The sequence below is a fragment of the Rhineura floridana genome, chromosome 1, assembly GCF_030035675.1.
Source record: "Rhineura floridana isolate rRhiFlo1 chromosome 1, rRhiFlo1.hap2, whole genome shotgun sequence".
Taxonomy (NCBI): Eukaryota; Metazoa; Chordata; class Lepidosauria; order Squamata; family Rhineuridae; genus Rhineura; species Rhineura floridana.
In genome coordinates, this window is record NC_084480.1 from 45,830,159 (window position 1) to 45,850,352 (window position 20,194).

Below are 20,194 nucleotides of genomic sequence, written 5' to 3' on the forward strand. Positions count from 1 at the left end.
ATTCAATGATTGTTAGCTCTTAATCTTCACCTTTGTTCTTTTGATTTTGTGATTATGTACTTATACCATTGTATATTCTTTAGTGGTTGGTTGACTGCAATAAAAATGTTGTTTCCATTTTTACAAAAAATATTACAAAAATTTTAAAACTCAAATTAATTGCTGTAGATCCTAAATTGATGAATACATCTGCCTCTCTACAGAGATGAGGGGAGATGGAGAGATAAAATAACCTATTACCAGGAGCCATCACTATTTAATGTATTTGTGTGTTTGTAATGCTGGGAAAAAAAGAGAAAGAGGAAGACCAAACAAGAGATGGATCGATTCCATAAAGGAAGCCATAGACCTGAACTTACAAGATCTGACCAGGGTAGTATATAACAGGTGCTATTGGAGGTCGCTGATTCATAGGTCACCATAAGTCATAATCAACTTGAAGGCACGTAACAACAAAAGTGGTGCTGTACTGGGCATAGAGGTTGAAACCTCTCTGACCAGGCCAGGACTGTGACAGGAATGCAGATTACACTTTTCCCCATGCCCGCTGTGCTCAGCAGTTTTTTCCCCCCAATGGCGACACTGGTGCCGCCACAGTCAAATTGGATTAAGACAGCTGGCAGGCAACAAGGGAAATCTTAGTGAGCCAGATCTGACCTATAGACCAGTGGTTCACTGCCCTGATCTACACTGACTGGCAGCAGCTTTCCAAGGTCTAAGGCAGAGATCTTTCATATCACCTGCTACCTAATCCTTTTTAATTGGAGATGGTGGAGATTGAATTTGGGATCTTCTTATATAAAGCATGTTATCTACTACCAATGAGCTTTTATTTCACCCCAACAATACCATATACAATATAACAAGTACTTTGGTGTTATGACCCACCCTGCAACCTTCAGGTGGAAAGGTGGAATATAAATGCAACAAATATGTAAATAAAGGTTATGGCCAAACAACACTACACATACACACAATGCAACTTTGAACTTTAGCCCTCTCAAACTGCAGCCTCCTCTCTGATGCTAATATGGCAAGCCTCTTTTGGAACTGCAGGGAAAATCTGAATATAATGTGAGGATCTGCTATTTTTACCAGACACCCTAGGCATACTTAAACCCTATATACACTTAAAGTGGCTCTTGATATGTAAGGTGTATAAAATTTTATATCACTGTATAATTATTTGGATTTGATGACCTGTGACCAGAAGGAGAAAATACATTAATGCTGTTCCATGAAGTCTTGTGCAAGACCTAGCAGAAGGCTTCTTGCTGGGCAGCATCACAATGTATCAGATGTCACATTACAGTATTTATTGATATACATACATTTCTATCTAATCTTTCTTGAATCATAGAATACAATCTCCCATTCAGGCACTGACCAGATCCAACCTGCTTATGGTCAGTAAGGTGTCTGTATCATGAACCCACATTCCACAGAACGGTGAATAAAGAAAGCGTAGGCTGTAATGCACGGGTGGGGAACTGTTTTAGCTCCATGGACTTATCAGGATCTGCCTCAGGGGCCAAATCTGATAGGTGAGTTGGGTCACTCGTCAATCACATCATTACGACTTCACATGATTGACAGGTGGGCAGGACTACCAGCCTGTCAAAATCCCTTGTGCTTCACTTTTAAGTCAGAGATTGGGGACTTAAAGGGAAAGTGGGAAGGTGTGCAAAAGCCTTTTCCAAGTCCCCCTGCACTTTCAAGTCACTGAGATCAGGGACTTAAAGTGGGAGGAGGGAGAGATTTGCAAAAACCTCTTCCAAATTGGAGACTTAAAAGGAAAGTGCAGGGAGACTTGGGAAAGGCTTTAAGACAGCCCCCGTGCTACCATTTGAGCAAACAGGAGTGCAGGAGCACTCTTACAGCTTTTGAAAAACTTCTTGAAGTAGCTCTTGTGTGCTAGCTGCTTCAAAGGCCGCTTCTGCACAGGACTTTAATCCCCATTCAGCTGGTGAGTAGGGATTAGATCCTGCTGTCTTGATGGTGTGATGTTGCTCCTTGCTAGAATAAAGAGCACTACATGAGAAAAACGATGTCAAATGTAAAGTTGGGAACAGCCCTTCCATGAGTGGAAGAGCCTTTCTGCCGATGGAGGGGCACCTTTGGATCCGATCCAACACATCTAAAAGATGTAATACAAAAATAGTATTGTGAAATCTGGAGTGTTGTCTATTCTGAATTGACACATTCTGAATTGCAGCCTTCATCACAAGCCTCATTCCTGATTAACTTCAGTAGGCTATGAACAAACAATAGACATCAGTAAGCTGAACAATTCACTATTGTCTTTTTCTGCCTGAATCCATTCCGTTAAACAATGAAGTTTAGCATCAAGTATAGCATAATGTTTCAAGCACTAAACACACAGGTTTAATACTGAACAGAGATTAACACACTCACTTAGATCCAAGAGAGATACTGAGTTTCATAGCCTGTTCAGTAGTGTTTACTTAATACAGCTTAGCATAGAAATTCCATGAACAATTGAGATCTTTTGCTTGCATTAATTAGCATACTAAAGAGATCAAAATTCTGCTTTTAGTTTACTGCACTCTTCCCCACACGTCTGAAGAGTTATTTAAAAGCAGGCTACAGAAACACATTTCTCACTATTAATAATCACATAGCTGTGGAGAGAGTGAAGCACATTTATCTCAGATGTATGCTGACCCAGCCCCATCTGCACTATACATTTAAAGCAGTAACATTCACTTTAAACCATCGAGGCTTCCCCTAAAGAATTCTGGGAACTGTAGTTTGTGCTGAGACTTGTTAAGAGACCCCTATTCCTCTCACAGAGCTACAATTCCCAGATTGCCCTGGGAAGAGGACTTGGTTGTTAAACCATTCTGAGAATTGAAGCTCTGAAAATCTGTTGGGAAGGAAAATAGAATGAAGTATCCTGGAGAAGGGTAGGTCTGACTGGCACACTGAACTGGAGTTTTCATTGTAGGTCTCGCTTGTTACCACAGTATTATCTGTAATTCAGATTCTGAAGTTTACAATCAGAATTAGAGCTGGTTTAGATGTTTTACTTTGTATATCAAGATATGCTGTCAGATGACTCCAAATTTGTCCTTTCCATCTTTGAGTCACCTGAGAGCACATCTTGATACAACCCTAGATGTGTTTAAACTGAATAAAGTTTGGCAAGCTGCAACAAGAGGTCATAAGAAAGTTTTCAAAATCAAATTATTGGTACCAGCCGAAGCAAAGGATCTGATTAACTGGTCACAGGACAGTCCATCCTTCCTACAAAACAGTGGGATCCACATAGTGTTTTGTACTTGGCAATGTAATTTTACAAGTTTCAAAACAAGTACTCCAAAGTTATTGTGAAAGATAAAGAATTCCTAAGATTGCTTCAGGTTTAGAATATGAAGATTTTTTCAAAAACAAAAATTAAGAACAAAAATAAGAGCTACACTGAAAAGCCATATTGGTATGACTGTGTGGGCCAGATCCCTCAATAAAAGTTACCCAAACATTTTATCACATATATGACCACAGGTAAATCAAATGCACGCAAATAAGACTTTAAAAATAGTTCAAATGTATTTCATGTGTTTAATCATGTACCATAAAAAAATAGTTCAGTGCCATTAAGCAACTTTAAACAATGTTTATGTAGTTGTGCTGTAAGTAACAAAGCTTAAATTTCTGGCAACACAGCCCTAGGCATATCTCCTTAGAAGCATGTTCCACCAGAATCAATGGGACTTACTCCCAGGTAAGTGTCTACAGAATTACAACCTGTCAGCTATTTTTACAGCCAACATGACAAAGAGTTCTGTGAAGGCCTGGGAAACAAGGGGGGAAATTGGGGGTGTGTGTGTCCCTTTTTCCCAGTTTTGGAGGGGAGAACCTAAAGAAAGAGAGAAAATGTATTGTTTTTATTTTTCCCGCCCCCCACCCCTGTCTTCACATCTCTAGGCTGAAATCTAAATACATAGTCATTTTCGCTTAAAGACTTCCAGAGCACTATGGCACTGCTTGCAGATAATTATGTAACATGTACCCACTGAATATTTTCACTGGTAGCAATCACATTCTCCAGTTTGCAAGTTAGGCAATAGATGACCTCACACGGTTAGGAAGATAAAACTGGAAGAGAACCATATATGGCACCCTGAGCAGTAAGATGAAGGGTGGGATAAACAATATTACAAAGTGAATATTTAACAACAGACTCTTAGAGTGCAATGCTAAACATGTCTACTCAGCTGCATGAATTCAATGGGGCTTACTCCCAGGTAAGAGGAGTTAGGATTATAGCCAGAGTCAGTAGATAAGTTACCATCGTTTGTTGGATTCCCTGTTAGCTGCCAACACAACAGATGCATTATAAGGCATGAAGAAAGTAATGCACAACATCATTGTTCTAAGCAATTTTAAGAGAATTTATCATGTAGGCCAGGATCTAAAGAGCCCTGTGTTTACTCCCAAGAACTTTGGCATGCACCCCTATGGTTTCCTGGATTAGGACACGATCCAACTTACTTTTCTGCTGGACTGGGAAATTGGATACTGTGGCCCCCCGGCTGCGCTGGCAGGATCCCAGCACTATTGGCCTTTGCCAGCAGCAGCCCTCCACTGTGACTGAGCCATAGTGCCACCAGGAGCCTGCCGGTGCCACCTGGGGTCTGCCAGGGACAGACAGCCTGGCAGAAGCCAGCAGAAGCTCAGAAAACAGGGGATTCTGGGACAATGGCAGGGGTAGAGCCACAGGGGGGACTTGCGCAAGATCCTCCTCACATTCGGAGTCCTCCCCCAGGTCCTGATCTGCCCAGAAATTCCACTGGCCAAAAAAAGGCCAGCACAGTAAAAATATTACCATGGAGGCCTATGAGGAGCACTTACTCCCTGGGAAGCCTATTCCTGGAAGTCAACACTCCCGGCCAGCTTGTGCGCGTAGCTCCCAATGGAGCTGGCATTCAGCCGGGGCGGCAGCTCCTGAGCGGCAGGAGGATCCCACAGGGCTTTCTGTTGGCTCCTCCTCCACCAGCCCACCGGCATTTGGATTGCTCTGTCTTTTGACCACAGCTTCTCAAAGTCCATCAGATGCTCTCCTGAAGCATCCCCTTCACTTTCAGGAACAGCTTTTTAGGCAGTGAAGGGCTGCAGTAGGAAAGAACATCTCAGAAGCCCTGCTGTACAGTGCTTTGGATCCCAGCTTTGCACTTATATTTCTTAGGATAGATTTACACACACATTTAGAAACATGCGATTAAAAAAGAGAAAATCTGATTCTGTCCCTGAAGAACAGGACCGTAACAATACAGTCAATAAAAACTGTGGAAGAGAATATTTAAAGAACATTTTATTTTACAGAACTGAAAAATTAAGAGGCCTCTTCCAACCATTAACTTCTCATTCAGGAAAGACTACAGCTGCACAAGCATTCAGCTGACTACTGAACTGAACATTCACTCATTAAGTTTTCCCTTTCTACTGACCTAGAAATTGGTTTGTGTGATCTTGTCCTAGTCCAATCCCACAACATAGATCTCTTGGCAAACTGCACCAACATGTCACACAGGAGGAAGAAATAAAGTTCTTGCTTACACATCATACCCACCTCTTTAAAAGATCTGCTGAATATAAACGAAATGGGACATTTTCCATAGAGTCAGCAGCCTACAAGGCATTCAGCAGTTACAAAGAAGTTCTTTAGATATGGCAAATGATGTCTCTTTGCCTCTCCCTTCTCATATGCTCTGAAAAATTTACTCTGTCTCATTTACTCTATGGTGCAACTTTTACCTGCAAGATGCCACCCTTAAGTATTCAACAGATAAATAAGATGCAATTTTTGTACTTCCAGTTTAAGCCACATGTAATTCTCAGAGATATTATGGAAAATTTACATATAAAATAAATAATGAACATTAAATAAAGTTTGAATTGTTATTTCCTTGTCAGTAGTGAGCTATTTACCATGCCTTCAAATCTCATTTATACCAGGAGCTTATTCAGCAATTTCGTTACAGAATCATTTCCTCTAATAGCATAACTCTCAGGTGGTTGAGCGCTGAGGTACGCAGAAGTACAAATCATTTTTTGGAAAGCCAAAATGGGGGACGCACACACATGCACAATGGGGACAAAACAGGCATGCTTTCTTACACACACCCCAACAGTTCCTAAAGATCAGTGACCATCTCAGTCCTCACTGAACTTCTGGGTGTGGGTGTTCACCCTTTTGGGGGCTAACACAATCATCTTGATTCTACCCTTTTTTTTTATCTCAGTGGCCCTGCTTAGGCTCCAGTCGTGCCAAAACTCAGTCCTCAAATTCAATATGAGAGAATAACGGAACTTGAATGCAATACATTTTAAGAACAATATCTTTATAGGTACCTTCAGCAGACTGCTATAAATTTGACTGATCATAACACAGGCAAGCATCATTTTTAAGCTTATAGAAAACATGGAGTTTCAAACAGATTTTCATATAAAAATGTTTATTTAATATTAAGAGGAATGCTTACAGTTCTGGAATCTGAGAAAGGGTTGTACTCATCTAATCCTGGAGGAACATTTCTCGTCACTTGTGTAACCGAAGGATCCTAGAGAAAGAGGGGGGGGGTTATAGAAAGTATGCATTTGTGCACTGCATGTCCCAGCCCCAGCCCTTCTACCTTCATGTCTCTTCATAATGAAGCCACATTTCAACCATCTTCTAAGACCAAGTCTGTAGCTTTGGCAGGACTGAAGTCCAAAACAAATTACTGCTTTTACAGAGCTCACAACACAATTATCTATACTGAAATATACTAATTAGAGAGATTCTGACTACCTTTCTTTTATTTAGATGAAGTTGTAGACATTTCAGCATTGAACTTTTTGAGCACAATTTTAAGGCAAGCAGCATAAGTCAACCAAAGGGAAGAATTACTTCTGGTTCACTAATTTTTTAATCACGCCGATTCCCTGCATATCTGAAGCACCACCCAACCCCAGAAATTTACACAGCATTGTTAGCATTTCTTAAGTTAATTTTTCAATACAAGCCTGCATTACTGACTGAGCCAATATTTCTATTAAATATGACAAAATATGTCACCTATTAAGAGTTGTATCTTAATCCCTATACTATAAATTTGCAATATTTATTTATTTATTTATTGCACTTGTATACCGCCCCATAACTGAAGCTCTCTGGGCGGTTTACAGCAACCAAAAACATTAAAACAAATATACAATTTAAAACACATTTTAAAAACAATTTAAAACACAATTAAAAAATTTAAAACAATATAAAAACAATTTAAAAACAATACAAGCTTCTAACATTGTTGTTTATTAAAACAATGTAACAAGTATCAGTAACAAATAGAAAAATCGTTACTTGTCCAATACTGTACTACATTATTTTCACTTCTAGATCTGTCTTTATTTATAGAAAGAGAAACATGTTCATGTTTTCATTCTCCCTTTTCTGTAGGCTACCTCATTTCACCCTGATCTTCTTACAAATCTAGATTAACATTATTTGTGCAATACTCGAGATGCCCCATCTGTCACACAGCTGATTTATGAGGAAGGCTGCTCCTCTTGAGCATATAAACGAGAGCTTGGTTTTCAGCTGAACACTATCACTAAGAAACTAAAATATAAAACAAATTTTCCATGACGTTCTGGAAGCAATGAACAAACATATTTTCACTTGCCAAAGTATAACAGGTACTACAACCATCATTACATTGTGCCAAATATGCGATGTAGAAGACTACACAACCCTATCTTCACATGGGGCATGAATCTATCAAATTGTAGGAATATATACAGATCAGGGATTTTAGGACTCAATAACTGGGGACCATTAAAAAAAAAATCACATAAGAAGCTCATCCTCAACAGTCAATTTTCAGTGTCACCTCATGTACCCCATGAAATCCCTTGCAAAACATCCCGGGGGGGGATATATGGATTAGGCTCAGTGGAAAAGTACCTGAAGATTCATACCCCCAAGCCAACTCCTCAACTCTTTGAGGCCACAGGCTGAGGTTAAGCCACTGACTTTGTTGTTGTTGTTATGTGTAATGAAACCTAACTCTCATGGCGAAACAGCTTAAGGGCAGTCCTTGTCTGCTACTCATCACTGCCAATATTCTCTGGCAGCATGCATGTGTTGCACACATACCCCACTGCTACCATTTTTTGGCATTTAGAGAGAAGACAGGGCTAATGCCATCTCCCCATCAATACACCTATACAAATATGATAGAAATGAATTAAGGAAATTCAAACTCCCCTTTCCGCTGCCGATTCAGCCTTTCCACGTTCCTTCTACTAACAATTTTCCAACTACTGGAGACTTGCAACAATTGCCGGATTAGCCTGACACAGCAGCTTTCCCAAGGCCATCAAGTGAGTTTCATTAACCAAGATATCCTGCCTCCAAGCCCAATACATTTGCTACAACCCCACAATGGCTTCTTATGGCAGTGGCATTCAAAGTATCTGGCAATTTGCACAAACTGAAACATGCAACATGTACTGGAATATTTTAAAACCCTCTAGGTACATATCGTCTGTGCAAGAAGAGAACCTCTAGGAAACTGAATAGGAGGAACTTATTCTTATACTGGGTTTGGTAAGAGATCTCCAGTCCTATCTTCTAATACAAAGGGCTTTGCAAAGCTGCTTTTGAGTGTAAGGAAGAAAGCTTTTAAACTCACCTAGTTTCAGGTGGCATAGAATTGCCTCTGAGGGGAAACAATGGCACAAGTGACATACATTTTCCTTCCATGATTCCGGGTATTTTGCATAGCATCTCTTTGTGAAATAACATGAACCTGCTGCATCATGTATTCTCCAATACTGCTTCCTTATATCGTGCTAAATGGCTCCTAGACACGTTCAATTGCATATTCTACGGATTTCAAGAGCTATGCTAACAGGAAAGGGTTTGAAATTGATTATAGTCACCATGAAAACATAGCAGTCTTCAGTGTTATTTTTAGAGTACAAAAACAAAAGATTTTGTTAAGCTGGTTTTGATGTTTTGGACTTCAGCCAGAACTCTGAAGATGCATTTCAACACTGAAGTAATCCATTTGCGAATTATTGTTCTCTTGAAATTAGCACAAAGGCAAAAATCTACTACTTTCAAATAATCTAAAAAACAAGTTCCATCCTCCCCTCCCACTTGGAAAACCAGTCATAATGAATTTAAAGAATTTACCAGATTTTACAAATGTTTACTTGGAAGCAAATCCCACCAGATTCAATACAACTCCCAAGTAACAGAACTTTCTGCATGCCTTGTTTGTTACACACTGTAACACTAAACCAGATGTGTAGGAATCAATACTCAAGTATGTAGAGTTTTCTACAAAAATCCTTGCTTGAGCTGCACGACGCTTGTTGGCTCTACAAATGCCCTCACCAATAATATGGTCAAGCAAGGGCTTCCACCGTCAATATAAGGCTCATAGGTATTAGGTGCCCTCAACCAAGACTTGCAACTTTGTGAAGACTGCAACACCTGTTTATGTGTATACAATTTGTAAACTATTATACATCACAAGTCCTTAAAATGGCTATAAATGTAAGTGAATACATAAAGGAGTTTTTTTGGTGAGAAATGGTCTGATTAACTTACTAGAGTAACCAGCCATTTCCAAACCTACCTTTGGAGAACTCTTCTCATGATGATTTATCTTCCAAGGCATCCTTACCTGTACTAGAGGATTCTGGGGCATGTTTTAGGATATGCTATCAGTTCACAGAGGGCACCTACCATGTCTTTTGGGTGGCTGGGTGCTCTTAGAATATATATTGAACACTCCTCTGCCGCTATGCATTGCTGGGGAAGATAAATAGCAGTAAGCAAGCTGTCTTTCAGGGAACCCTTGTCTACTATTAATGGCTTTTAGAATGAGTATCCCAATGATTCCCTACAACAGGGGTGGGGACCTTCAGGTTCAGGGGCTGAATGCACCCCTCCAAGCTCCTCTAGCAAGCCACACATATTACTGACCCTGCTTTACACCCTCCTTGAGTATTCTTGCCTGGCTGAAATGTGTCCTTGAACTCTGATAATGCCTCTTGCTTCCCTGGATGGAGAAAATAGGGTTGTGCGAGTGTATGTGGAAACCAGCCTGCTATACAAAGGTAAAAAGTTACATTCATTGCTCTGTTCACTTTTGCCTCTGGCCCCACCCACCACTGGCATGTGAGCCTCAGAAGGTTGGCCGGAATAGAATGTGGTCCTTGGACTGAAAAAGGTTCTCCTGCACTAGAACACAGAAACCACTGTTGTCAAGAATATTTATTTTAAATATTTCTATTAGTGCTTTCCATAAAAATGGTCAAGACAGCTTGAAAAGGTAATCTGTTCAGTATACTTTATTTCTACTCAATTCATATTCTATCCACTGCTTCCTGATCAGATGCTCTGAAACTCCAATGAGGTTTGACTGCTGGTACTTGATCTGAACAGGGTGGTTCATGACAGATGCTATCGGAGGTTACTGATTCATAGGGTCGCCATAAGTCATACTCGACTTGAAGGCACATAGCAACAACAACCACTTAAGGGTTTGTGGTTTTTTTTAATGCCAGCCAAGCACTAGGTGCTTTTACACTTCAATAGACCATTTGGATGGTCAGCTCTTCAATGCAGTCACAGGCAGCTTCCTTTAAAACATTCCATTCCTTTTCACATTCCATCTTGTGATTAACTGATCTTTTGCACTAACCTGCAATTCAATTAGATTTATCTGCTAGAAATATAGAGCTCGCATTAATTGTTTCATTCAAAGCCAAACCAGACATGGCAGGCTAGCTTAGAAAGTTTAACAGACATTATGGCTTATACAAGACACTGGGAATTCTAGTTTCTACTGTGCTTTGTTCTTCCATGCCAAGTGAAACAGGGCAACATTCCTAGAAAGAAGGCTGCACTAGAATGACACATTGTATGGCAAAACAGTACAATCTTTCAAAAAATTAATTTAGGGTACAAAAAATTCCAAAAGAAGCTTTTTCAATGGTTTCTAGTCCAGAATAACCTACTGAATAACATATCCAAAATGCACAAACTTCCAAGCCCTGGAAAACTTCCAAATGTAAGAAGATCAAAATGGCTAAAAAGCTGCAAAATATGGGCCAGGTGGGATGCAGTGGCATTGTGAAAAAAGGAACAAATAAACAATGTCTCTTATTATAACTATTAAACCTTGTGTGCATTGCCTGTACCTAAATAAACCCCAAATTGCACATTTGGCACAAAAACTGAAATACTGAAATTTAACTTTTCATATTTTGCCACTTTTCAGCCATTTTGGTTTTCTGTAAATTTGGAGGCTTTCCCAGATTTGGAAGTTTGAGATTTTGGATATGTTATTCAGTAAATTATTCTGGACTAGAAACTGTTGAAAAAGCTTCTATTGCAATCTTTGTGGGTTCCGGGCTCCCACCCCCCATATCTTTCCTGGATTCACCTGAGCCTTTTCCTTCCCCACAAAGATGTCAGTGAGGGAGCTGCTATTCTGTTACACAACATGCATGCATCAAGTATTCCTCCACAGCTCTTACAAGATGGAGATGAGCCAGTAAGGAGAGCTGATATTCACAAAGTGTCATTTTCCCACTGTGCAGTGCAAATAGCAGCTGTTCCTTTTTTCTTTCCAAATTTCAGCTAAAGGCTCTAAGACGGGAAAATGAAAGAACCTCAACCTGCAGGTAGCCTCCTTCGCATTACATTCCCTTTCTTTGTCTATCAGAAAGAAAGAGTCAGCGCAAGCACAATCTGCCAGCTCTGCTCCATTTGCCAAGCCAAGTGCAGTACAGTGGGCTGGACTGACCCCCTCCCTTTCGTTAGGGAATAAGAACAGAAAAAAATCAGAAACTAGCTCCCATGTGTTCATCCCCTGCCCCCCCAACATAAAATTATACTGAAACAAGATACTGCGTTTTCTTTAAGATGATACAAATGTAACTTTGATGTTATTCAAGCAAGTCTTAGAGTTCTATATACCACTGAAGAATGATTGCTTGGTAAGCCATAGTTTGGAGTTCCTTGTTCTAGTTTGTAGGCAAACTAAAGCATGGTTTCCAATTCTGAATTGCAAGCCCATCAAAGTTTGCCTAGTTTGGATGCAATGGAAAGAGATGGTTAGCTATGAATTTGTAAAGTTGGGAAAGCCATCACAATTTAAGGGGGAGGCAGGAGGATCTAGATGAGTAGAAGCTAGATCCAATTATTAATGCAATCCAACCTATTATGCTCCTCATGTTGTTTCTGTCCCTACCAGTGAAATTAGCTCCACTGCATTGCATCATCACTGATTTATTTGTATACCACTTTTTGGTCAAGGCATTTGACTGGCAAGACTAACCCAGTAGAGCTAGATCCTTTCCCCCCTGCCCATCTCACTCTGGGGGAACTCCAGCAGCCAAGGCACATACTATGCCCTGCAAAAGTAGTCAGACCCCTGACCAATGCTCTCATACTACTGAATTACAAACGGTACATTGTAATTTCATTCTATATGATATTTTATTTTGAAACACTGAAACACAAAATCAATTATTGTAAGGCAACATTGGTTTTATGTTGGGAAATGTTTGTAAGAAACAAAAAACTGAAACATGTTGCTTGCATAAGTATTCAACCCCCCCCCATTAATATTTGGTGGAGCCACCATTTGCTGCAATAACAGCTTTAAGTCTTTTGGAGTAGGTACGTACCAGCTTTGCACACAGGGTTGGAGGGACTTTGGCCCATTCTTGGCAGATTCGCTCCAGGTTGTTCAGGTTGGTTGGACATCCCTTGTGGACTGCAATTTTCAGAGTGCCACAGATTCTCAATGGGATTGAGAACAGGATTTTGACTGGGCTACTGTAGGACATTCACCTTTTTATTCTTGAGCCACTCCAATGTTGCTTTAGCCTTGCTTGGGATCACTGTCTTGCTGAAACAGGATTTTCATTCCAAGCTTCAGTCTTTTAGTGGACTAAAGCAGGTTCTCTTGCAGTATTCCCCTGTATTTTGCTCCATCCATTCTTCCTTCAATTTTAACAAGATGCCCAGTCCCTGCTGATGAGAAGCATCCCCACAGCATGATGCTGCCATGACCATACTTCACTGTAGGGATGGTGTGTCTTGGGGCATGGGCAGTGTTAGGTTTGTGCTACACACATCTGATCACAAAACCTTTTCCCACATCACAGCTGGGGCACTCTCATGCTCTCTGGCAAACTCCAGATGTGGTTTCAGATGGTACTTTTTGAATAACGGCTTCTTTCTTGCCACCCTCCCATGCAGGCCAGTGTTATGCAGGGCTCTTGATATGGTTGACTGGTGCACTATTACTCCACTCCTAGCCACTGAACTTTGCAGTTCCTTCAAAATGATTGTTGGCCTCTCTGTGGTTTTTCTCACAAGTCTGCTTCTTGTTCGAGCGCTGAGTTTTTCTTGGCAGTGCCTGGGTGGTGTGATGCAGCTTCCACTTCCTAATGATTGATCCAATTGTGATCACTGGGATATCCAAACACCTGGATATTATTCTGTATCCTTTTCCTAATCTATGCATTTGTATTATATTCTCTCTCACTTCTACAGAATGCTCTTTGGTCTTCATTTTCCTTCACATCCACAGCCTGACCAATGATCATTCAACAGTGGGTTTTTTTATTGTGATAGCAGCTTTAATGGTTCACAAGTGGAGGCCAATGGTAAGGTAATTGTGTCCTCGATAGGGCAATTTCTTTCATCTGTGTAAACTGGGAGCTTCCACAGCACAGGGGATGAATACTTATGCAAGCAACATGTTTCAGTTTTTTTATGTTTCTTACAAACATTTCCCAACATAAAACCAATGTCACCTTACAATAATTGATTTTGAATTTCAGTGTTCCAAAATAAAATATCATACAGAACCATTTGTAATTCAGTAATATGAGAGCATTGGTAAGGGTCTGACTGCTTTTGCAAGGCACTGTAAATAGAGTTTGGCAATACACAGCTCTGTTCGGGAGGCAACACGCATTTCCCACCCCACCAGGAATGGAGAGTGTGTGCATCCAACATTCAGGTAGAGGATTTGTTTTCTGGTGGCAGAACGTGTAGCTGTTTCTGATTATTTTCTAGGAGGGAACAGAGGAAAGAAGCTATTCCATAAACTACTTTTCAGAATTATGGAGGAACTGAATGTACACAGATGTCTTTTTCCTGGTCTCTTGCAGGCAATTTGTAGTCACTCCAGGCAAACAACTATTTTGAAATGTGAAATGGCCTCTAAAGATACACCAATGCTTTAGTTTTCTTTTGAAGTCTACCATTCTAACTTAGAATATTAAAATATGTATAGTGTATGTTTCAAAATGATGAAACTGAGGTTATCATACTTTGGACACATCATGAGAAGACATGATTCATTAGAAAAGATAATAATGCTGGGAAAAACAGAAGGGAGTAGAAAAAGAGGAAGGCCAAACAAGAGATGGATTGATTCGGTAAAGGGAGCCACAGACCTGAACTTACAAGATCTGAACAGGGTGGTTCATGACAGATGTTCTTGGAGGTTGCTGATTCATAGGGTCGCCATAAGTTGTAATTGACTTGAAGGCACATAACAACAAATGTTTTAAAATGAAATTATTATGGGGTACTTTTGTGGGCTAGTGACCAGGGTCATTGCAATTTCAACACAAAACAAAGAACAGGAGCATACAGGGTAATCAAAGGTTATGCATATTATTTCAATTAATTAAACCACAATAAAAGAAATCAAATAAGAAGATCAGATGCACAATCAGTAAGATTTTAGTTTACATAAATTTTCCTTTTTGGCTTGCTAAATTTGCTCTTCAGGCTGCAATATATTTTTCTTCATCTTAAGAATCAATGTAAGAAAGCAGTATCAGAGGATGCTAGCAGATGTGAACTATGCCACAAATTAATTATAACTGTGTACCCAAGCTATCAACACATGCTGTCAAGTAGCAAAGATTATTTTAATGGCTGAATAGCTTGGTTCATTTCCAGCAACCTGGATACTATGGCTGTTGTAGATGTAGTCAGATACTATAGCTGTTAAAACAATAAGTGATCTGAAGCATATTCTGACTTGTTCACAAAGCAAAGAGCTCTGCTACAAATTGAGCATGACACACTAAAGATTTTTTAGATCAACACTGATTGGCAGGAAAAGGGTGAGGTTAACACCTCTTCTGCATTATTAAAGCTCATTTAATATTTCCAGTCCCTGACAGACACAATTGGCTAGCATTTAATACTCTATGGACTGTAATGAAACAATACAGTAATTAACATGTCTTACAGCACAATCCTAAGCATGTCTATTCAGAAATAAGTCCTACTGAATTCAGTGAAGCTTACTCCAACACTGCATGATTTTAGGATTACAGCCTTAATGACCATCGTGTTGGCTATAGTCTAGTTTCAGTATTACAGAAAACAGAAAAGAAATACAAAACTAAGGGTTTCCCCAAATCATCACACCAAGATGACACTTACAGCAACTAGGGCAGCTTCGATGAAAAAATCCATTTCCAGTTTACCAGTAATCAATTTTAAACATAGCTTTAGGTTTAATTACTTTGTAAATAATGGAGACTCACTGTGGCTGGTAGAACCATTAGTTCAGATGACTGGATGGTTTACATCTCATCTGAACAAAGCCTAGTGTAGAGAAGGTCAAACAAATTCTACATAAACAAGTGGTTTAGGAATTACTGCCTATGATTATGTGTTTTGATGCTTCAGTCTTATTAGGAAGAACAGTTATATATTTTATCAAAATACATTTTATGACACTTGGAATTCCATCAATTGACAGAAACAGTTTTTAACTTTGATTTTGTATATAAATATTTTTGCTAACACCACAAGTTCAAGGAAAAAACAGATGCACAAGAAAACAGCCAGATTTTGCAGGGGATGGGGGAAGGGGAGAAGAAAGGATTTCTGTCATTGAAATCCAGCACTTAACTTAATTTCTTTGAAATTCTATAGTAGAAAATAGCCTATTTTTAACATGGTTCTCATAACTTACTAAAAAACAATCTTTTTCCCTAGGAAGGAAGAGAACAACTTCGATATTTGCTCCTTTCTGTGTATCAGGCTTTCTCGAGCTCTATGATCAGAAGGGCAGTGGCAGAGAAGACATTGCAAATTCTAACCTAAATATACTTATCTATTTATTTATGAGATTTCTGACCCACTCTTCACTATAAGGTCACAGGACAGGTTACAACAGAATATACAACTATAAAAACCATTACAATTATAAAACAAGTAAACCCATTCCAAATGAACAGAATAGTATAAAGCCAACAAAAGAGGTGGTCTCACAAAACAAAATACTTTAATTAAGGCCAGGATAAAGAGGTGTGTCTTCAGCATATGACAAAAGTTGTACAATGAAGATGCTAGACGCACCTCTGTAGGGACAGAGTTCCACATTTTAGGGACTGCAACAGAGACAGCCCTGTCTTAGGCCACCATTCCTGCACTTCCCGAGAGTGGTAGAATTACCTAGAGAGACCCACCTGCAGATCTTAACACCCAAGAAGGTTGATAGGAATGGAGACAATCTTTTAGATATTTAGGGCGTAAGTCATTTGTTCATAAAGCCATTCCATATGCCAGGATTGGGTAACCTCGGGGCCAAATGCAGCCATTGAGGCCTCTCTATTTAGTCACTGGAACTCTCCTCAGGCCACACCCCTTACTGACCCTGCTTCACACCCCAAGTGTTTTTGCATGGCAGGAACTCGGATAGTGTTTCTTGTTTGTCTGGATGGAGGACAGAGAGAAGTGTGTGACTGTGTGTAGAAACTAGCCTACTGGAGAAAGGTAAATTTCACATTTGTTGCTTTGCCCACTTTTGTCACTGGCCCAGCCCACCAGGGACATATGGCCCTCAGAAGGGTGCCGAAAAGGGAATGCAGCCACTGGCATGTGGGCCTCAGAAGGTTGCCCAGAAGGTAACTTCAGAAACAGTCTCACTAAACAACACATGCTAAACAATCCAACTATGCATCCAGTTGTTTTCATTTAAATTTAAATCTTATTTGAGTTATTTTGTCAAGTGCTTAGATTTAGGTACTACATAAAGAGAAGGGCCATATCTAGTATATAAAGTCTCTTGATACTTAGCAAGTCCTTTATTTTGCACATCCAAATTTGTATTGATCAGTCATGTAACGTTAATTAAAAGATTTAAAGTAGTTTCATGTAATGAAACACAACCTGAGAGTGAACACAATCATATACATCAAGAGTATCAAGCAATGTTATGTTTTCATAGACCACCTTACATCAGGAATAGCTAACCAGTGGGCCTCCAAATGTTGCTGAACTATAACTCCCATAAGTCGAGCCAGCATGACCAACAGTCAGGGATGATGGGAGTTTTAGTCCACCACCATCTGGAGGGCCAGAGATAGCCAGCCTTGCCACACTGATCCTATAAGCCTTGCAAGTATGTCCACAATAGGACAGATATCTAAACATGTGGGCTCTAGCCTATAATAACTCAAATCTTAATACAATTGTTAGCCTATTAAGATGTTATAGTTTTTAGGATAATCTACATCACAGACAACTCCCCAGGCAACTCTGCAAACTGTAATATAGAGGTGGCAAGATCACCAGAGAATTTTCACTAGCCTTGCCAAATGTGGGGGAACAACCATAAGAGTTTAAGTGATTTAAAAAAATATTAGACTAACTTAGGATGGCAAAGAACAATGTTTTAGAACCAATATGCTAACCACAATATATTGAATTTATTGGAAAACTGGACTTCAGAGATCTTAACTCTGTCCTGAACTTTGAAATTCTAGATGTTAGTAACTCTACCAGGGTGTTATGTGCTATGCTACAAGCTTATGATTATCTAAATATGATTATCTTAACAAGTCATGCTTCAGAGTTACTGGGGAAATATATTTTGACGTTTATATTTCAAGAACTCTTGGGGAGGGAATATCACCAGATTGCTCACTACTGTTCTATAAACACCATACACACTTAAAGCAATACAGACACATCTACTTTTGTTTATCAGTCCAGCTATTCCATCTACAAGCGGAATACAAATACTCATCAAAAGAGGAGGTCCAAAGACACAGTTGAAAGAAGCAGTTGAAGTAAGCTCAGTAGATTACTCTAGCTGCCTTCAGCCCTACTTCAAACAGAAACCATCCTTGTCAGACCTCACATGCTGATCTCAGACTTCTTAGTAGCAAGGAAATCCAACAACAGGTATATAGAATTTAGAGTAAATCTACTGAAATAAATTTGAAACTCTTCCCTATATAACAGGTGGTCGCAAAAATAAATTCTTGTTGCCTCTTTGGAGACTTTACTCCTAACATCCATTTGGGAACCTTTGGGTAACTTTAAGAACGACTAGGAATTAAATTTCAGTTACAGACTGTGGCCAGAGATCAGAGGAAGATGGTGTTACCAGCAGCCTCTACTGCCTGGTTCGGTTGGTGCCTGATGCAGAGCTCGACAACAGAGAGCATCATCGTCCCTCCAGGACGTAGAGTCACAAAAGCCAGTTGCATCTATCCAGCCAGCCAGCCCTCCCTCAGAAACGCACGCAAAGGGGGCGCCAAGGACCCTGCCAAGAAGGCCAAGAATGGGAGCCCTTCGAAGACGGGGGTACAGAAGAGCCACGAAGTAGTAGGGGCTGAGGAGAGCTTATGCCTTGGTTATGAAACCTCTGAAGGGGCCACTCTCCCCGGCACAAAAGAGGCGTCTCAGTTCCACCAGCAACCTCGGCAGCTCTGGGTCCAAACGAACGAGAGGAAAGGGGGTGGGGTAGGACGGAGGCAGCATCCGACGCGCAACCTCCAGGGAGAGAACTTGCACGTACATTCACGAGCCTTGGAAATAATAATAAGCCAGCTAACCGGTCTCCCTCCGTCCGAACTCGGTCAACGCGAGCGCGACACGCCCGGTTGCTCGGCCGAAACCTAACAGCCACAGCCCGCTTTTCTCGACACCGCCTCCACCCCGCTCTACCTTGAAAGGGTTGTTGAGGTCCGGGTCGGCGAAAGGGTTGCTGTCAAAGTCCGACATGGCGAGGGGGTCTGCCGGGCGCTACGATACGCAGATACCCACAGACAGCGACTCCAGCCGAGCGCCCAAAAGGCTGCTGCTGCTGCCCCCTCCCCCACCGATATCAGAGCAGGTAAATCCGGTGCAAAGCCCGCCCCCTCGAAACCCGAACCAGCCCCATAGGATGCCAAGGCCTCCAAAATGGCCGCCCCGGAAGTGACGTGAAAACCTGCGCCAGCACCTGATTAAAATGGGTGGGCGAAGAGGGGAGGGAAGATAGACTGGTGGAAAAAGAAAGGGAGGTTATGAGAAAGATGTAGGAACATGGGCGCATTTGCTTCTCTTTCCTCCCCTCCCTCGTTTACTTTCTTCGCTTCTATGAATTGCGGCTTTTGTTCCCGCCTAACAGATTTGAGAGAAAGAGGTGACTTTTAAAGGCAGAAGGTCTTACTTCCCCTTTTCTCTCTCTGTAACACACGGGGGCTCTCCAGGGTCCTGTTCACAAAACCTTTCAGAGGGCAGTCATTAGTACTACTTAAATGGATCGTGTTGGAGCTTTTTTTTAAAATCATCATGCGTATGAGAAGTTTTCTCCAAAACATTCTGAGGTCACGTTAAGGCTTTGATCTTATATTGTCTAGTGGGTAAATACCACTGAATTCGATATGGCTTCTGAGCAAACTTGAATAGGTTAGAACTGTACAAGAAAAGATTAAATCAGGTGTTTTAAAAGTAGATAGTTTTGAAGGATGGCTCTATTTAAAGAGTGTCCTTTATTGCAGGGAGCACTTATTTCAGTCAGCTCAGTACAACTTTTGCAGATACCCCCAAATCAGCGAATTTGTGTTATTTATTTTAGCCTTCATCATTGTTTTTCAGATAATATTTCAGCCCTACAGGAGAACCATGAGTGCCAAAGTGATAAAGGCAGCTTGAAGGAAGAAATGGCATGAGACAGAAAGAGGGAAAACAGTATGATATGCTATTGGTAGTGGAGAGAGGTCTTTGGGGCTGAGGTCCAGTGTGAGTTCACTCAGTGGTCTTGCACATGCATTTTATGCATAAATATTCAAAAGTTGTCCATGCTCTGTCCCAAATTCACTTTTTGTTAACTTGATTGCCTTTTGA

At 40.5% G+C, this 20,194-nt stretch overlaps 1 protein-coding gene across 2 annotated transcripts in view; it reads right to left on the reverse strand.

Moving 5' to 3' along the window:
* The window catches only part of SCAMP1 (secretory carrier membrane protein 1), a 53,151-nt gene extending 33,933 nt beyond the window's left edge, over positions 1 to 19,218 (reverse strand). The window contains exons 1-2 of one of the 2 annotated variants that reach the window (XM_061620155.1): positions 19,031 to 19,217; positions 6,507 to 6,584 (exon numbers count right to left, since the gene is read on the reverse strand). In XM_061620155.1, coding sequence (XP_061476139.1) covers positions 6,507 to 6,584; positions 19,031 to 19,087 — 135 coding nt within the window. In that variant the 5' untranslated portion in view covers positions 19,088 to 19,217. Of the gene's footprint in view, positions 1 to 6,506; positions 6,585 to 19,030 lie in introns of both variants that reach the window. The other variant, XM_061620164.1, reaches the window with a different exon arrangement.
* Positions 19,219 to 20,194: the final 976 nt, after the last annotated feature.